This window comes from Dermacentor silvarum, chromosome 5 (genome assembly GCF_013339745.2).
Source record: "Dermacentor silvarum isolate Dsil-2018 chromosome 5, BIME_Dsil_1.4, whole genome shotgun sequence".
Taxonomy (NCBI): Eukaryota; Metazoa; Arthropoda; class Arachnida; order Ixodida; family Ixodidae; genus Dermacentor; species Dermacentor silvarum.
Window position 1 is genome coordinate 163,684,742 of NC_051158.1, and position 20,005 is coordinate 163,704,746.

Sequence of the window (20,005 nt, forward strand, 5' to 3'; positions counted from 1 at the left end):
CTTTTCATAGTGCTTATGCCTGCAGTTCTATTATAGATAGAAAGAATGAAACGAAACGAATTATTTTGAACAGGTTGAAGAGCATTAATTAGGTTAACTTGACATGAATCCCAAACAGCCGATGCATATTCTAATCTTGGGCTTATTAGTGCCGTATACAGCAGTAGTTTCAAAGTTGGTGGAGCAGAATGAAAATTTCGGCACAAATAACCGAACGTTCGGTTTGCATTGCTAATTATGTAATTATTATGAACAGCCCAAGACAGGTTAGTCGTAATATGAACTCCAATGTACTTATAGTTGTCAACGGATTCAAGGGCAATGCTATCCAGGTAATACTTAGGTAAGGCGTGAGCCGCTCGGGATATTCTTATTACTTTGCATTTGTTAATATTAAGTTTCATTAGCCATTTCTTACACCAGCTAGAAATAATGTTTAGATTGGCCTGCAGTGCAGTTATGTCATCGGAGTTACCTATTTTGCGAAAAACAGCGCAGTCATCGACAAAAAGGTGAATATTTGAGGATATTTCAAAAGGAAGGTCGTTAATATAGATAACAATTAAAAGAGGACCTAGTACAGAACCTTGTGGTACACCTGAGTATACTTTAGTGAAGGCAGAGTTATGGTCGTTAGCATTGACGAACTGAAAACGATTGATTAGAAAATATTCTATCCATTTTAAGAGGTTACAGTCAAGATTAAAAAGGCTTAGTTTGTATAGTAATAGCTTGTGACATACCTTATCAAATGCTTTAGAGAAATCTAGAAAAATGCAGTCGGCAAATGAGGATTGATCTAGAATGCATTGTAACTTGTGCGTAAACAATATGAGCTGTGTTTCGCACGAATACGTTCTCCAGAAACCATGTTGCGCTGACGTGAAAAATGAATTAGTTTCGAGAAAATTAACCAAGTGACTATATATGATGTGCTCCAGCATTTTGCAGCAGATGCTGGTGAGAGATATTGGTCTATAATTAGCGGAAGAAGATTTAACACCTGATGTGTGAATGGGAACCACCTTCCCAGTTTTCCATTGTACAGGCAAAGTAGATGCGTCCAGTGATTGTTCAAAAAGTTTGGTTAATATGACGGAACTGTAAGTACATGTGTTCTTCAAAAATTTAGTACTTACAGCATCGTAACCTGGGTAAGTCTGATATTTTTAATTGTCAATGAGTCGGGCAACACCAGATGTATCAATGACGATGGGATCCATAACTGAGTAATTATACTGACTCATAAAAGGTAAATGGGGGCTAGATAATGGCGAGACGTTTTTGTTGAACTCTGTATTTAAAACCGAAGCACAGGATAGAGCAGGAACAGGCTCACCGGAAGGATCATTCAATGTAATGCTATTGTGGCCAGAATTCGGATACAGTGGTGCTTAGCAATGATGGAAGGACATTAGTTTGGGAATTAACCTTGGCGACCTTCAATGCATTTACGTACTCATCAGAAGCAGCTTTATATTTTTCCCAGCGTGATTCACTCGAGGAAAAAAACCTCCTGCCGTCCCTATAGTGTGGGGCGATCTCGTGAAAAGTACTAAGTTGGTCTTTGTAGGAGCCGCAGTCATCCTGGAGCAGTTCCTGATGTGATGCGCGGCATGTGATATCTCCCATTGCAAGGGCCATTTTCTTGAATGGATTGGATCCGAACGTCCAATTCCGTAGCCGTAACCGCCGTTTGGATCCAATCCAATCCACCAGACGTTCCGTACGAAGCCGATCTCGTAGCGAGCGCATGACCGCTCGAACTTCACACCTCTCGTCGCGTTCTGCTCCTAGCAGATTACGTGCTCGTAATCAAAATGATTGACAGCAGCGTGTCGTCATTTTGACGTCACCAAAAATGTGGCCGCGCCCCGCGGCTGACGACGAAACTGTACTCGCGCTCCAAACAATGATCTCCGATCGCGCCCATGGATTGTCTGATTACGCAGCACAGAGGTGTGCGCACCGGCACAACATTGCCGCTCATCATTCAGTGCTACATCTGTTCGGCAACGATAACAGCCTAAGGCACTAACTATAAGAGCCCGTAACGGCCTATATATATATATATATCGTCTATCCGGCGAGAAACTTATAGTTACGTACCAAACCCCGGGGAGGCAATGCTTTCTTTAACAAACATTGGAGGACACTTAAGCTTCGCCTTTAAGAGTAGAACGCGATAGCGTTATCGGGACCCGTTCGCATCGTATCGTTCGCATACGGCAAGTAGGCTTCATTCACCGCAACACAGAGCGTGGGAAAGCCAGCTTACAAAGACTAATGGCGTTTTTCACTGGTCGATCTGGAGCGGCCGCCGAAATCCCGGAGCGAGTGCTCGCAATTCACCAACCCTAATCTGCCAGCGGAGAGCGAAAATGCTCCGCGCTGGATCGTACCGGAAGTCTGTGCACACGCGTCACAAAAATCCACTTCCGCTCTGCATGTTTTCATGGCCACCAAGATCGTCGTCCCCCAGCGAGCGGAAGTGACGTACGCTTCTCGTCCTATTTCCGCCCGAATCCGCGCCTCGGCAGCGGAGCAAATGAGAGCGATCCGGCGCGGAGCGAGTTGATCCGAAACGACCAGTGGAAAGCGCGAACCCGCTCCAGCTCGACCAGTGAAATTCGGATTCGCAGCCGTGGAGCAAAAAATCCTACTTCAGATCGACCAGTCAAAAACGTCATAAGCTTACACCGATCCCCTTAAAGTCGGCTTCACTTTTAAACTGAAATGCATTGCTGGAAAGACGTTTTTCTGGGGGCAATATAAGTGATCTTATATTAAAATGTGAAGGCCCTGGAACTTTTTTTATTATTTTATTAATTGTTTGCTATTACCCCGACGCGCGCAGTACTGGTAGAAATGCTGGAAAGGCGTTTTTGTTTGAGTTTCCTCGTAGCAGAATTAGGTTTTCTGGTACATTCAAATTACAATCCGACGCCGATTGGTAAACAATCCGACGGCGAATCCGACGCCGAATGGTGAAGTCGTACTTTACCATTTTTCTGATGGATTTCACTGTGAGAAATTCAATTTTTGTTGACCAAAAACCTTGCACTACGGGGAGGGCCTGCGCGGTCGGTGTGGTTGGATGATTTTCTCCGCCACCCGCAATCACACGCCGGTTACCGACGCCGGATTTTCTGCGACACAGGCCTTAAAGCGTAAAGTTAGTATAGACGAGCGATGGTCGATTGACAGTTGGGCGAGCCTTGTTAGCGCTCGTTAGGATGGATAGTTGGGCGTGTTGGTTAAGCATGATCTGAAGTGAAGGCGCGAAAACGACGACGGACGAAGAGAGAGCACACACACACATACAGGGCGCCACTTCCAACAATGTTTAATCAGAAAAGAACGCCACTAATTTATACAGGGAGCACAATCACAGTTTCTCAGTGCGCATTCGCGCTCAGGTAAAGTAGTTCTTTGCGTGATAGAGATATTGAGGCAACGCTTACGCACTTATCACCTGCCTCAATGATCCTTTTGGCCTCAATTATTAAACGAACCCATTTGTCACGGCTTCTGGCAACCACATCGCAGGCGTAGAAGTCTGGCTTACATTTGCAGTCTCTACAGTGAATTGCCAGGTGGCCCTCTCTCCCAATGTTGACTTTGTTATTGTGCTGCCTCAGCCTGTCATTCAGGCACTGCTCGGTTTGGCCCACGTACTTTCTACCGCAATCTAAAGGAATTTCGTAAACTACTCCTGCCTGACAATCTACGTACTTGTTGTCATGTTTTGTGACACAGGCCGGTGCCTTGCGGAAAAAAAGGGTTAGTCATTCTACAGAGCTTGGAAAGCTTGCACGGGGCAGAAAACACGACATTTACGTTAGCTCGCTTGGCAATCTTTTTCAAATTGTGCGACATGCGGTGTATGTAAAGTATGACGGCTACCTTTTCTTTTTCGCGAGTTGGCGTGTTTAGTTGGCGTGTTCAGTTGGCGTGTTCGGGACTTCTTCAGGATTGTTTCCGCTACGGAAACTAGAACAGGCTGCGGGTAGCCTGCCTCTTCCAGTCAGTCGATCTGCTTGAGAAAACTTGCCGCAGCTCGATGTGAACAGGACTTCTTAAAAACATTCAACAGGCACATGTTAGCAATGCTTCGTTTAACTAGCTTTGAGTGAGAGGAACTAAAAGGTAACAGAGGTTTACTAGCCCGAGGTTCATACTGCCAACAGACGTGGTTACTTGCTAAAAACAATCTAAGATCTCAAAACCTGATGGAGGAATCTACCGAAAGTTCGTGGGTCACTTCTATGGGAGATAAAGTCTGCCTGAAGGTTGTCAATGTTTGACTAACGACCAAGTCGGCGTCAAGAAAATTCTTATCTACGAAAATTAGGAAGTCGTCAACGAATCTAAAAACTTTGACTACACCGCTACCCTCTAGACTGCTAGACATAGTTCTGCCAGCGCGAGCTGGCAGAACTATGTGCTGGCAGAACTATGTGCTGGCAGAACTATGTGCTGGCAGAACTATGAGCTGGCAGAACTATGACTCTCGCAGTAGCTTTCAAATTTTTCTGATGTTCATAAAATATGTATTCGAAAACAGCGGATACAGCCATATTCACTTTGAAGGTTCTGTAATGTGGCATGTGCGAGCCGGTCTACTAAACTTTGGCTCCATTGGCAGTGACATGAATGGATTATCGTGTGTAAAAAGGCAAAAGTTGAAAAATAACGAAGCCTTAAGAACAACGTGTGGGCTTACTACATATACAGCGCCGTGCTAGATCACACGTATAAAATATTACATGCTTTAACGAATTCTACATTTCATTGTTGTTGATTGTTCACAGCCATTCTCCACTACAATGCATTGACTTAGATAGAACTATAAATAATGAAATATGTGCAAATTGAATGACGATCGGTGTGAAATCAGGGACGTAAGTAGAACATGGACAACAAGACGAACGGCGCTTGTGTTTTCCAACTCGGTCTTCTTGTGCCATGTCTGCAAGCCTGCCCTAACGTGTCATGCACACACGTATGCTACATCTCCTCTTTGCACGACATTATAGCATAACTGCATGACATGAGAGGAAATTTGGCCAAAGGAAGTAGCATGGCTGGATATTTTAACACGAAAGTGTTTTATGCCGGGGTCCACCAAGACTTCACTGACGTATTTCCGTCACGGAAATACGTCATAGAACATAATACAAAGAAAGAAACCAGAAGAAAAAGTTCCACAAACATGCAAAATTTGGAAATCGAACCCACGACCTCTCGGTCCGCGACGATAGATCGCCGAGCGTTTAACCCATTGCGCCACAAACGCATTTGCAGAGAGCTACACAGACGCGCCTTATATATCTAACACTCCTCCGTGTACCCGCGCTCTTGCTCGGGGCGGTGCCGCCGCCTACGAGCAGAAAAGAGAAGTACTGCATTATGACACTAACGCGCACCGACAGTGAACGCTTCGGTGGTCTCAGCACTACGACGCCTCGATGCCAGCATTCGAAGGGACGCTGGCATCAAGAAGCACTACCAACGCCACCTAGGTGGCGTTCACCGTACTCAGCACAGCGGAGCGTGGCCTCCGCAATTAGCTCTGAAAATGTTTCTGAAGTTGATCGCGGAGGCTGCAATTACGACGCGCTGTACGCGCTGATTTGACTCGGTGACGATTCAGTTACGTGCTTTGTCTTGCGCGTTGTATTAGTGTGTCAGTTACGTGCTTCGTCTTTCGCGTTGTGCTAGCGTGTGCAGCGTAGTGCAGCTTCCATATGCACGACGGTTGCTCATGGTCATCGACGTTGGTAGTCGTGATGGAGGAGACGTGCCACCAGGCGTCAGCGTGGGTGCATCAACGCCTAAGGGCGCTTTAGCCACAAAACACCAATAGACATTATATATCAATGTGCAATAAACATTACACTACTTCTGTGAAGACACGTTTCACTTTCGTGTTCTATACCGATTCCTATATAAGAGGGATCAACCACATTTTTCTTTCTTGCTCGAAAAGAATTAAATTACGTGCCCAACGCAGGGATCGAACCTTGAAACCTGATGCTATTGAGTGCATGAGGGGGCAGCTAGCTGATCTAGTATTTATGCGCTGTTTTTCGTAATTAGGTTGCCACAATTGTCAGTCAGTGGCTACCTTTTGCAGTGTGTCAAAAATGAGTTTTCAGGTGCAGACTCGGGAGATAGAGGGGGCAGGGTGTGGCGGAGCTATATGAACCTCTTCAGACGCCCGTGAACGTGTTGAACATGATTTCCATGACATAATTTGTCATTTTATGCGCCATCGAGAATAAGTAACGAGGGGAAAGACTTTGGGCAGATTTTATCAAGTTAGCCCAAACGCGTCGTTTTTGAGGCCTGCCGGGCTCCTCTGTCGCGATACCCTCTGGACATGCTTCGCCTCCTACGGCGCAGCTGCGAAGTTCGCCATATCCAGTAGAATAGACACAGTTGGCGTAAAATGAGGTTCGTTGAAGGGCGCACATACCTAGTGGCACGCAACCACGCGAGTGGCCCACATTTTGAAGATCAGGTCTTCTTTACTGACTTCGCATGGGTTTGGAGTATCTGAGATCTGGGTATCTTGTAACCATCTGCAGAAAGAAAGCCACCCTTTCGCTCTCAATGTAGGTCTCAACGAGACAACAAACGACGATTAGTCGCAGAGTAGGCAAAACTAGCGGTACGGGCCAGGGGCGTAGCCAGGGGGGGGGGGGGCTGATGAAGCTTCAGCCCCTTCCCCCCCCCCCCCCCCCCCCCGCAATTTTTTCGTGCTGGCGTGCACCACCGACCAAAAATAACCACCTGCGCCGGGAATCATTCTGGATTTTGTCTACAGCATTTTTTTTCACGCTCGAAAATCCATTTTGGCACGAACATTGCGAACTCAGGCTGGATTTCGTGGCAACGCCCTTGCACCCGGAGTCACATAATGCAAGCAGCCCCATCCGAGCGCGAAATTTCAAGGGCTTTTCGATAGCGAGCGGGCACGTTGCGGCATCTCGCACCGTCCGCGGAATCTACGAAGCATACGGATTTCAATTCCGAACTTTGGGGGTATAAAGTTGTCATAAACTTTTGGCGCGAAAGGTGCACTGACATTTCTAAAGGCGTGCTTTAGATTTTCAATTCTGTAGCTTTATGGGTTTAATGTTCTTATAAACTTGGGCCAACCTGCGCGCACTGGAGCCCTCGTGTCCAAGCCGTTCCAGAAAATGGAAGCACGAGCTCGCAATCTTCCACACACACGGAAATACTAAATATCACCGCGACTGTCAGCTGGCAGCTGATAATTTTCTCCAAACGTTTTCATGAAGCGCGCCCAATGTGATCGATCAGCTGGACCAGGGCAGGCAAAGTAAAATAAGAGAAAACAGAAGAACGGTAACGGCCTATTATTGAGGCAGTTCTTTTTTGCGGGCGACAAGTTCTGGCTCTCCCTGGCCATAGGGACAGTGGTCCTATGGATTTCAGCAAAGCCCCCGCTGAAAATACCGGTATTTTCAGAGCGCTTCTCCGCATGCGAGCTGATTGTGGAGATACATATCTGAAGAACCATTTGGAAAGTTGCTCCAGTAATGCCTCGTATTTAAGCCAAGATGTAGAAAACCAAATTATAGAAATTTGTGGTGTAATTATCAAAGAAAGCCTAGATGCAAAAATAAACGCTGCAGGCTGCTTATCCATACTTGCTGACGAAACGACGGATCTTGGTGGAATCGAACAGCTTTGTTTGTGTAACGTACCTAAACAAGGATGCCAACGACATCGAGGGAGTGTTTTTAGGTTTTAGCACCGGAATAGATGTCCTCTCTCATTGCGACTGCAGGTTCTATTAAATGTATACAAATTGCTGCAGATTCTAGTCACTCTTCCAATGAACACTGCCTGCGCAGAGAGAATATTTTTTAACATGTGATTACTAAAAAACTACTTGCGCTCTACAATGTCTGAGGAATGCATGGTTAGGCTGGCGCTTCTAAACGCCCACAGAGACGTTGGCATCAACGTGTCCGAAGTCATTGACCGCTTCGCTAAACTTCCCCGCCGAGTGAAGTTTGTCCTTTAGATAGCGAAGCAGCAAAAATCAATGCAACTAAAAAGCTGTGTTCTTTCGGGTTCATAAACTCGTAATTATGAAAACGTATGACTGTTCATTAGCTTTTAAAACCGCAGAAATGTTCGCCATTTATTCTAACAGTTGGCATCATGATCAAAATTATCATGCGAATACAAAAATTACGAGAACATCAATAACCAATTTTGACCGTCCATGCTCATTGAAAGCCTGGCCCACGCGGTGTTTCCTAACAAACACACTCGAATATTGGATAGTTCAACTTGCCGCATCATCAGTGGCTTTCGTTTGGCCTTTTTTTTTTTCTTTTTAGCTACCTGCTTTTACTTATTTTTTGAACCGAAGCAATACCCTTCTTTAATTTTGGTTGCAAAATATTTGTTGCCGCTCTGCAGGCAGTTAATTACACATTTTAGTACTGATTTCTGCGTTATTCCTCTATTATTCTACCCATATGGTGCTGTCGCGACCGCCGCATGGCCCAAGTACATATCACGATCTCTGCTATCATAGTTTTGTTCTTGCCTGGATGGTCTGTCTTTCAATGCTTAAAGTTTACTATCTGTGACTGCCCAACATGTTTATTTGTCTTGTTTGATGCATTATATACAGTTACGTACGTTAGCTTAAATGCGTAGATTTATTGGAGACTTCTACGTATATTTAAATATCTTGTTGCGAGGTTTTGTGTATACAAGCAGTGAGCTTTGTTTGCAGCGACACTTTTCTGCCTTTTATAAAGTTGTATTTTCGCCTTTTTATATTCCATTCTATCTTCGCATTTCTAATTATATTTTTGCAGAACTCCTGCTTTTTATATGTACTCACTGTTGCGACTATAATCTCGGTGTAATTGCAATACATGACCGGTAACAGGTAACAGCATTGAGGTTTTTCCCTTGCCATTGCATATGTACAAACATGCAAACAAGGTTCTTCAATGACAAAGATTCATCAAAATATTTGTCCTTAACTTGTTCATTTCATGGCCTTTACATCTTTCATATCACCTGCATACACTGTTTTGCTGGTTTCGAACTGATGTAGTTCTAAAGTTCGTGTGATATTTTCTTTGATTATGAAATAGACAAAAAAAAAAAAACGCGCAAGCATTGATATCAGTTATTTCTGCCACAATTTTTGGGACATACGAATATATTCTTTTACGAAAAAATACATATTTTACTTGACAGTGCGTAGCGTTCAATAATTCGTTTGCAGCATCTAATATACAATGGCAATGCAGTTATTATTCATGTATTTGATCCCTTCACAAATTCTTTAAGGAGGAGGCCACGCTGCAACGTGAGCCCCCCCCCCCCCCCCCCCCCCTCGAACAAAATTTCTGGCTACGCCACTGGTAGGGGCGTAATTAGCGCCAGCGTAGTGGAGAATTAACCACATTGCACCATAGTGAGCAGAATCTTCGGGATGGGCCCACCTGGCCTACTGGTAAAAAATGAAGGGTCAACGAGTGTCCGCACTAAAGATGACGAGGTCGACGTATTTGCGGATGAACTACGATACAAATAGGATACAAAATGAGTTAAAAGTCTAAAGTCACTTCAGTATATGCTAAAGAGGGTGATGGCGAAAGCCCTGCTCGCTCACGAGATATTCATTGAATTAGTTGACCTTCTCATTCGAATGCGTTCTTAATTCCTATTAGTTGTTCAAGTTCTCCCACCAAAGGTCGTGGATTCGAGTGCCTTAATGAACTCTACATTAATTAACTCTTTCTTAAATTACTTCGCCCTAATTAACACCCAAGGTCGTTGGTTCGACACCCACCAGAGGTTCAGGGTTGGACTCCCACCAAAAGGTCGTGGGTTCGAGTGCCCTAATTCTTTCTTAACTAAGCTGCCACACGGTGGCACCTTAACTAAGAAAGAATTAATTAGGGCACTCGATGGTGGCACCATGCCACGTGGTGGCACCGTGAATTTTGGAGCCATAACGCCGGACAACGCATTTTTCCACCCTTGAGCCATCTACGGCTGAACAATGAACACCACAAAATTCAGTGCCATTCCACTCTGTAAAGGTGGATGACCAGTGAAGCTGTGTATGCGGCGATTGACCGTTGCTCCGGTGAAACGTTCCAAGTTGGCAGAATCGGGGCCATTTCGCATTTCTTTCCGCCTCGCGGTCCTGGCGGGCCGCACGTTTACGCTTGGCATTCGCGGCCCGCTCATCGTCGGTGGTCTCCTTCCGCCGCCGCCGCCGGTTCCATTCCCTTTTGTGTTCACGCCGTCGTTCTTGGTAGGCACGCTGTTCTTCAGTCCGTACAACACGCAGCCTAACCATTTCACAGTCAGAGCAGAACTGAAGAAAGGAGCCTACGTAGACCATGAGTCCGAGGCGTACCAACTATTTCCCGAGAAGGGGAGGGGGGGGGGGGGGGTAAGCCGCAAACCACCTGACCCCCCGCTCTCTCTCTCTCTCTCTCTATATATATATATATATATATATATATATATATATATATATATGTTTATAATTGCGAATTCCTATTATATTATGTCATCGCGCCTTGAAAAGGCGTCTGTTAGTTATTTTTATATGGCCTATTTATCAATCACACATGGTGAACCATGAGGGCCCAAAAGTTATTTTAATTTGCATTTTGTTTTGATTGACTGAATAAACTTTATTAACACCAGCAAGAGGTGGTGGCTGGGCCTCACAGAGGTCCCTGATCCCGCCCGGTAGCAGCAGTACAGCGCGCATAAAAAAAAGCACATTTGCTACAAACAGCATTAATAATGATACAACGAATTGTACTTGGTGTTTATGTCTACAACACGAATGTGTTGCTAGTTAACGTTATAGTATTGTTGAGGTCGTACGTAACAAAATACAATACAGATAAATTACTTGCAATATTCACAAGAAATAAAGATAGCAGATGTGTCCGACCTTGGAGAATTACGACCCCATTTCTAGCGAAGCTGTTTCTTTCGAGCAGTTGCCATAAAAGTTTCAGTTTCCTGTAATTACATCGCATGCTTGAAAACGTTGCCCGTATATGACTGTTCCGTTTGAAACCATGCCCACATGTAGTGTTTTGGAGCTCTTCGTGTTGGGATAAATTTTAAAAGCCAGTAATTCATCAACACACATGTTACTTCGCCAGAACATTTACCATAGTGTGCCAGTGTAGCGGTCTCAATACAGCCCCGCTCGTTAGATACGTTTATAACGCTTTAGGGCGCTTGCATAAGGAATTTATTGCGAAAGCCCAAATTACCCATATATTTTAAACTTTACCTGCACATCACCCATTACCTGGTCCTTACAGTCACCAAACATAAAGAAGCTGCCTTTTTTTAGTTTAGTGAGAACACCAGGCGAACATAATATATCACGCATGAAAAAAAGAAAATGAGAGAGTTCAAGATTTATTCGTAACGCTTCTAAACAAGCCACTAACCTTAGAACTTTGCGACACATTGCATTTAAGATGCTGCTTATTCCTTCAAACTATAAAATTTCTGAAACGCAGAGTTCTCTTCGGACATTGGGAAACCTGGTTAAACATTTGTTGTGGTTCAACGCGGATAAAACGTATAGTTCCCCCTATGTTCGCAAAAATAGACCTCAGTTGTTGTAATTATGCCAGTGCAGCAGTTACACACCGCTCGTAAAACACCCTAATAACGCTATGGGCCACTTGCATACGTAATTTACTGGAAAAGGCGCACTTAACCTACTCGTTTGAAACATCCCCTACACATTACCCATACCATGCCCCTAGCTTTCCCCATATATAAACAAGATGCCTTGTTTAGCTCACCGAGGACACCGGAGAAACAAATTATGAATCGCATATGATGTACAAGGAACACGTGGAAAAATAATGATTTAGTAATTATCTGTAGTAATTCCATTTAAAGCAGGAACGTGAATGTTTAGCAACGCATCTCACTCAAAATTCTACATATTATGACAAAATTGCAAGTTCGTATACCGTGCAGTTGTTTTACGAGCCTGGAAAACATTTTATGGAAAACAATTTATGGCAGTATATATATATATATATATATATATATATATATATATATATATATATATATATAGCATCCTGGAATGCTTGAATGAGTAACTTTCTACAAAGGCTGTAATGAAACTCCACGGAATAAACATTAATCGCTCTTCACTCAGAACATTGCTTCATACATCGAAGAAATATAATCAACGCTCTTCGCATAGTTTGCCGAGGATACCGGGAAAAAACACCTAATTGCCGTGTATAACGCATAAATATTGCGTGATGGTTGAAAAAAACGAGCACTCGCCAACCGAGAAACAAAAAGAAAAACGAGAATATTTTTGGCGTTTTTGCACCCAATACGGGTGCGTTGTTCACAATGAACGAAGTTCATGAAGGTCTTTGTTATCTACATGCCGAATGACGTAATGCGTTTGCGTATAGCTCAGGGGGAGTCCCCGTGTCCGGTTAATCGCGTGTGCCGTAGATTATATGCGAAATGATTCAAGGAACAAGCGGGTTGATAGTTTCTTCTCCTTTTCGATGACGAAAGCCGATTTCCAATCAATACCGTGTCCTGTTTTTTCGTGATGCTCTGGCCGTGAGTTTGACACAGTGTGCCACTTGGCTACATAATTGCGGCGCTGTTGTAGCCTTCTTTTTAAGTTCCCAGTTTCGCCTATGTATTTCGCATTCCGCTTATGCTCTACTGCTGTCGCACGAACACTTGAGCTGAAGAGAGTGAAGAAAGACTTCCTCGACAATGGCTATCCCGACCAGCCTATAATGACGGAAAGAAGGCGTGCTGCTAACCCTCCTGCCAGAGCAAGGACAACAAGGGAGAGGGCTTCACTTCCTTAGGCACTAGGGGTGAGCGAGTCATTTCAAGGATTTACAAAAGTTATGAAATGCGAATCTGCCACATCTCTACAAGCAAACTAACGCAGCAACTCGTCAGAGTCAAAGACCGCCTCGAAAAAGAAAATACCCTGGTGTCGTTCTACAAAAATTCGTTCCAAGACTGCTAGGCGTGCTATAACAGGGAACTGGAAACTTAAAAATAAGACTACAACAGCACCGCAATGATGTAGCCAGAAGGCACGATGTCAAACGCATTGGCGGAGCATCACGAAAAAATAGTATTGATTGGCAATCGGCTTCCGTCGCCTAAAAGAAGGAATTAAATTTTGCTTCAGCTGTGTTTTGTTGGAAGGTGTCTGCTTTCAAAAGTAGGGGGGGGGACGCAAATGGCACACTTTGCCCCCCCCCCCCCCCCATACGCCTATGAGCATGACGTCGGGATACAGAAGTCACTTAGATTGGTAGGCACTAGTTTGATTACACGGGATGGCGTACACGTGTATGGTGCGAACGTAGACATGACCGACGTGGGTCAAAGTGTAGTATCTGTTCTTTTCAGCTTAATACCTGATATGGATTGTATTTGGACCGAAGATATTAAACTTATTTGCGCAAGTTGGCGGAGTGCTTGAAGCCTGCTTCAGCTCCGCCGCGTGCTATACCACGTACGTCATTCTTGCCTTTTGTATCGTTGACACTTCGTTAACCCCCTTTTTTAGACTACACTACCTTCGGGATCGGCGCACATTCTAAAGCAAAGCTTTCTTTGCGAACCCTGCCGGAATGTCGTGACTGTGACTGCTGATGGGTGCGGCTGCTGTCTTGCCGGATAGGTCACACGTAAAAAAAAAAAAAAAAAGAAAAGAAAACCAACAAGAACAACATTACGTGTCCGATGCAGGGATCGAGCGTGGAAGCTTGATGCTCCAACCATTAGGCCACAATCGAACGTGTACTTCTATCATGCCAACGCCAATTTCGACCTTCCTGCTGACATTGTATCAATCATTGATAACCAACGTTTTCGCGCAGCACTAACCACCTTTACTTAAGTACATGCCTGTTTGTAATTGTTATTATTACTCACTGTATCTTGCTGCTGCATTTGTTTGTATTTTTTACCACTCCCCTCTCCAATGTCTTTGGCCTTGAGGATAAATAAATAAAGAAATAAACTCTTTGGGATGATCGCTGCTGGGTAATGATAATGAGGATGATGATGATTACTGTGTTGATGATTACTGGATGATGATTATGGCCACTGTGCGCTCGTCGCGCGCGCAATAGCCCGCGCTCGGCTCTCGTCATCGCAGACCGCACATAACATTAACGCACCGTCGGGGGGGGGGGGGGGTGTAAACCCCCCCCCCCCCCCTAAGGCCTAGTTAACTCCCCCTTTTGTTTAACCACTTTTCTTTCCGTGCGCCTTTGAGTACTGCAACCAAGATATATAAGACGCGCAATCGTCTGCACACTCGCAAACTTGCACGAAAAACGATTTTTTTCAAGAATTGCTCGTGAAGAAATTGAAAGTAGTGCTGTTTAGATGGTATTGGTAAATTAAAGCAAACTGTCAGCCCCCCCGGCAGAGATCCTGGGTACGCTACTGGCACAAAAGTCCATTTCCGATCGCCGACACCGGGATACTGATTTTCCACCGGGGTCTCTCGTCCTTCTCCGGCTCCCATCTCGTCGTGTTGGCCTCTGTGAAAACTTATGTCGCAGTACGTTGGGCCCTACCGCGTGCTGCGCCAGGTGACTCCTGTCACCTATGAGATAACTCCCATGGCATCCACCTCATCGACTGCCACACCACGAAGTGACATCGTATATGTTTCCCGTCTCAAGCGTTACAACTGTGATAACCCATTTTGACCACTACAAGCGCCGGGACGGTGCTTCACCGGCCGGGGATAATGTCACGGGCAATGGCGAAGACAAAGACATTGTAGTGGGGCTGGGTCAGAGGCTCTCCTGTCGGGCTGAAAACCTGCTGAAACCTGTGCGCTCTGTGCAATCTTGGCTAGACAAGTGCTAGCCGTTTACTGTTAATAAATACTCCCCGTAACAATATTATGGCACATACACACACCGGGGAATTCGGCAAATAGTGGGTGGCAAAACTGGAAAAAAGCGGGCAAGTTTGCCCTCGGTCATGCAAATCTTAGGCACAGCGAAAGTGTCAATCCCCAAGTCTTACTGGCTGCTACTGCTAGGTATTAATTTGGTTGCTGCTAGGTCTTAACTTGGTTTACCTTAACTACGCATGTAGGAAATGTATTCTCGAGCAATCATTTTTGGAGGTACCTTCCTTTTCGCGACATTTCGCGTGACTAGCGCTGGACGCGTCGGCGCCTACGAGCGACAGAGTTCCTGGCATGCCACAAACGCAGGCAGGCAGGAGCCGTGTCTGTGTCGGGCGAAGCGAGCGCGCACCTGCGCCGGCGGTTACTAGGCAACGCGAGGTGACGTCATCGCTACTGCTTCGGCGCATGCGCGGCTAGGCAACGCAGGCGGCGTCGGCAGCAGCTCTGCGCGTTGCCTTGTTGGCGCTGCTACAATTTGTTTCTCTCTCTATCTCGCTCCCATTTTCTCTTTCTTTCTCCCGAGCATTGAGCGCGCCGCGCGCATGCTCTCCTTCCCTCTCCTTAATTAAGGCAACATGTGCACGGCACGGAGAGGAGGCGAGGCACGCGCCGCTCCGCGAGGTGGTTGCTAGGCAACGCAGGAACTTCATAGCTCGGCGAGGTTTTGCGACAGCGGGCGCAACTTGTTACCGTTAGCTAGAACAGCTTCGCTGTTAAAAATTAACATGAAATTAAGAAATTCAAAGCAGTGTAAGTGTTGTCACATTGCGGTAGCACTTCAGTTTCCTTTACGCCAAAGTCGCACGAATTTAATGTGCAAATTTACAGCAGTTCGTTAGCCGCTTCACGAAAGTATTTCGTCACATAAATTACAAAAAACGTGCGTTGGTTCTGCATAATTTTTGTAGATTGCATTATCTCCGGTATTATCCCGTATACTTGTTGGGATATCTGGATAAATAGGAAACTAAATTCTGGGGTTTCACGTGCCAAAACAACGATATCATTATGAGGCAAGCCGTAGCGGGTGACTCCGGATTAATTTTGACCACTCGGGGCTCTTTAAAGTGCACCCAATGAAGTGTACACGGGTGTTTTTACATTTCACCCCCGTCGACGTGCTGATTTGATCCCGCAACCTCGGGCTCAACATGCCGCACCAAAGCCACTACGCCACAGCGGTGGGTTATAGGTGGATATCTAGATTACCGGAAAGACTACTACTGGTCTGAGTATGATGAGAATGCGAGTCGCCTTGATAAAAGTCATTTTTTATGTACGCATTGCGTGCGCAGGTGTGGATCTTACGTGGGCCGTAAGGGAGGCCGCCAACATTTGGCCCTGGGGCTTGGCTGCATGCAGATTGGCTCGGTGATGCATGAGCTTCTGCACGTTGTCGGTTTCCACCACGAGCACTCACGCTCCGACAGGGACGACTACATCGACGTCTTTCTGGACAACGTACAGCCAGGTATACGCACTTCCCCACGAAAGCCGTCATGTATACTTTCGTTTAGCGGAAGCTCGAACTCGGTAGCTCTTATGGGAATGGTAAACTCGTTTTTCTCAGCGACCGATGCATCGAACTTAATGCGGTATAAAACTTAATGAGTTTTACGAGAAAGGTTACAATCTAGTGACTTGAAGAACTAGATATTTCATTAGGCCATCACTTTTTTGCAAAACCTGTCGAAAATCACAAAAAGAAAAAGTCAGGTACCAAGTTTCCAACTCTGTGATTGCGAAATATATAGCGATAATACAAATCTATAAACTGCACCTATCAAGCCATCTAGAGCGGACAAAATTTATGTAATATACAGTGTTCTGAAATGCATCACTAATTTGAGAGTAGGACTGCTGTATAACCTTCGTTAGCACTGTTAGACATTTCAAATAGACTGTAAACTAGAGCCTTACCAGTATTGGAAACTTCAGAATAACAAATCGAGTAATGTGCTATTCTATCCGGCCTTCGAATCAAATAGTCACCATTCGTAAATACGAATATTTTTCGAATATACCTTTCGAATATTTTAAAATGTCAACTGTGCGCAATTGAACACAAAACTGGAGCAAAATTACGATCGTTTTTACCCCTGCGGGCATAGAATAGGCACAAAACTTGAGAAATTACGTAGGGGAGGGAGCCAGACTTCATCGCATTTATAGTGATAATTCGCACTCTCCGAACAGTCCTCTATATGCGAACAAACTGCTCAGTTGTTTGTACTGCTTCATTTGTGCTTTTTATTAAACAACGCTTTAGAACGTGCAGTGTACTTACAGAAGCTTGCCAACTTTACGAATACTGTGATGTTACTGAGCATCGTGTTACATCAATTGTGAAAATGGTGGCTCTATGTATATAACTGCTCGAAAAGTATTACATTTCATTCGTTTCTAGCACTGTTCAGTTCGTATTCGATCCGGTCTCAATAATTACTTTTCGCATACCTGAAAACAGATACATCAATAAAAAATCATCAATCATCAATCAAAAATCAAACAGATACAGTAAACAGATACATCAAATTTGTACGGTTTAGGTGCTCTGACAAATGTAGCTTGCAAAACTATGATATCTGTATTTGGTGCACAGTTGCTGAATTTTAAACTTGGTGCTTCTGTTCTTGGGAACTTGCCAGTTTACGCAATTTTTGCACAAAGTACGAAATCATGAGTCAAAATGCTCTTTCCAACAGTTATTCTAATTACACTTTTACTCCCACACGCAAGAAATTTCATTCGAATTGGTCCAACAATTGTTTATCGAGTGCATTTCTGCGTGTCACCCGTACTTTAAACAGGAAACAAGAGCTGACCCGGAGCTCTGCATTGTTTTGCCGGAATCTGAAACCCGTCAGGCTCGGACTGACCATTTTCTCTCGATACTCCTCCAGTATCGGGAGGGGAAATAAATAAATAATCTATTAATTATTTAATCCATTCATTAAGTGCGACTCATCGAACACGGAGTATTACAAAGGTATACGCGGGACAGCTGTGCTCTTGAGCACAACGTTGCAGGTTCGATTAACGACGAGAACACTAATTTGTTGGTGCACTGCCAAAACTTCCGTGCACACGTCTTTTTGTGGCCGAGAAAAAAGCACCAACGGCAAAAAGAATTTGGAGGTTTCTGCAACTGTCGTAAACCATGTGTGTCTTCAGGACGGTGAATTCAACGAATTGTTACTAGGGAACAAGGGAGTCATTGTAAATGATTCATCTTCTGTTGAACAGCAAGGTACTTGCTGAATGCTACCTTTATTTCATATATATATATATATATATATATATATATATATAAAGTTTAAAGGGTGCCTGTGGCCGACAGTACAATTCTCGTTCATGAGCTGGCCTACTCGTAGAGGCGAACATTACTTCCCCAATAAATCGAAATGCATAATCAAATAAATATAATTCACTAATTAAGTTCTTAACTGATGATTATGGCACTGGTGACATCCTGAGAATTCGTTCCAAGTGGATTCGCCTTGCAAACTCCACGGCTAGAATTATTAAATTGCAATATGGGCCATAACGTAATTAGTTAAAAACTTCATTAGTGAATTTTTGTGGATTATTACCTTATGCATTTCAGTTTTTTGTGCGCATAATGTCCACCTTTTCGAGTAGACCAGCTCTTGAACTAGAATTGTGCTATTTGCCATAGGCAACCGTTAAACATTTCTGAAAGTGTTCGCTGAAACACCATTTTTGTCGGTAACAAGCATATAGTTAACAGACGCAGTTCCGCTAAGCACGCACGCTTTAATTAATTCGTGCTGCATTGACTATACTGAAGGTATAGCTTTGTATATTGCATGCTATGTTCCCAAATTATTGTCTTTGTTCTGTAATTATTTCCTGATTTACAAAATGAATGGTTGCATTTGTGTGCCGTTCGGTACGGCATTAAGACTAACATTTCGACATATTTGGCTGAATTTGTTTGCACGTGCAGGGCGGCAGCACAACTTTCGCAAGATGCAGCCCTTTGAGAACCGACTGCTTTCGCCTTTCGACTTGGACTCGATAATGCTTTACGGCTCGGAGTTCTTCGCGCGCGCGCCGGGCCTCTTCACCTTGCTGGCCAAGGACGGCAGTCGTCTCGAGGCGGTCTTCAACAAACGAAGAATCAGCGACAGCGACACCCGTCGCATTCGGATGCTATACCGCTGTTGAAAGCGTCGCTTGTTATTGCACTCCCATAAACGGATTTATTTTGTTCAAGCATACTGTCAATATCATACGGAATTGTCTCACGCAGGGCACAAGAGATACTGGCCGTGAAATGATGGAGTCAATAATAAAAAGTTCCGCAGGTGCTACGCCCTTGTAACACAAGAAGGCGAATGCCTGCTATACGGTTGGTAATACATGAAGTTACACAATCTGGGTTAGACTTCTTTGTGATACATATTGGTAATGTATTAAGTTATACAATCGGGGGATAGACCTCTCGCAAGATATAACGAGCCGCAATGAGAAGTACACGCGTGGCACTAAGGCACCCTCCTGAACGCTACATATGAATGCTTAACATAGTACGGTGCAGCATGTTAGTGCACGCACTAGGCCACACCTTTTAGTCAGCGAGATAGCACCGACGTGACGAGTGCAACGACGCACGCACTAGGCACACCTCTAGTAAGCCAGAACCGCGGAGCAGCCGTGGCTTCAGGGAAGTGTACTGCATGGTCTCGCACACCTGAGGCCCGGGTTCGATACCCACCCAGACCGAACTGCACTAAATTTTCTTTTCATAGCCACGCACTTACTTTGTTTATAGGAACCTCCCCGGGAAATGTGACGTCAATCCGGGCATCTTTTGCGGCGTCGGCCATTTTTCATCACGGCGCAGTTTCGCCAAGGTCACCGCCAACATAGACACCTAAGGCCTTAAAAAGTCATGCAGTACAATGTAGAGTAGCAGTAGTATGGTACAATTAAGTGAGTACAACAGCAGTACCAACCTAACGAATACGT

At 44.7% G+C, this 20,005-nt stretch overlaps 1 protein-coding gene and 1 pseudogene across 1 annotated transcript in view; both read left to right on the forward strand.

Moving 5' to 3' along the window:
- The window catches only part of LOC119453851 (astacin-like metalloprotease toxin 5), a 38,080-nt gene extending 18,753 nt beyond the window's left edge, over positions 1 to 19,327 (forward strand). The window contains exons 5-6 of the mRNA XM_037715898.2: positions 16,306 to 16,481; positions 18,981 to 19,327. Coding sequence (XP_037571826.1) covers positions 16,306 to 16,481; positions 18,981 to 19,201 — 397 coding nt within the window. The 3' untranslated portion in view covers positions 19,202 to 19,327. The remainder of the gene's footprint in view (positions 1 to 16,305; positions 16,482 to 18,980) is intronic.
- LOC119454665 (U2 spliceosomal RNA) lies at positions 13,442 to 13,622 on the forward strand (annotated as a pseudogene).
- Positions 19,328 to 20,005: the final 678 nt, after the last annotated feature.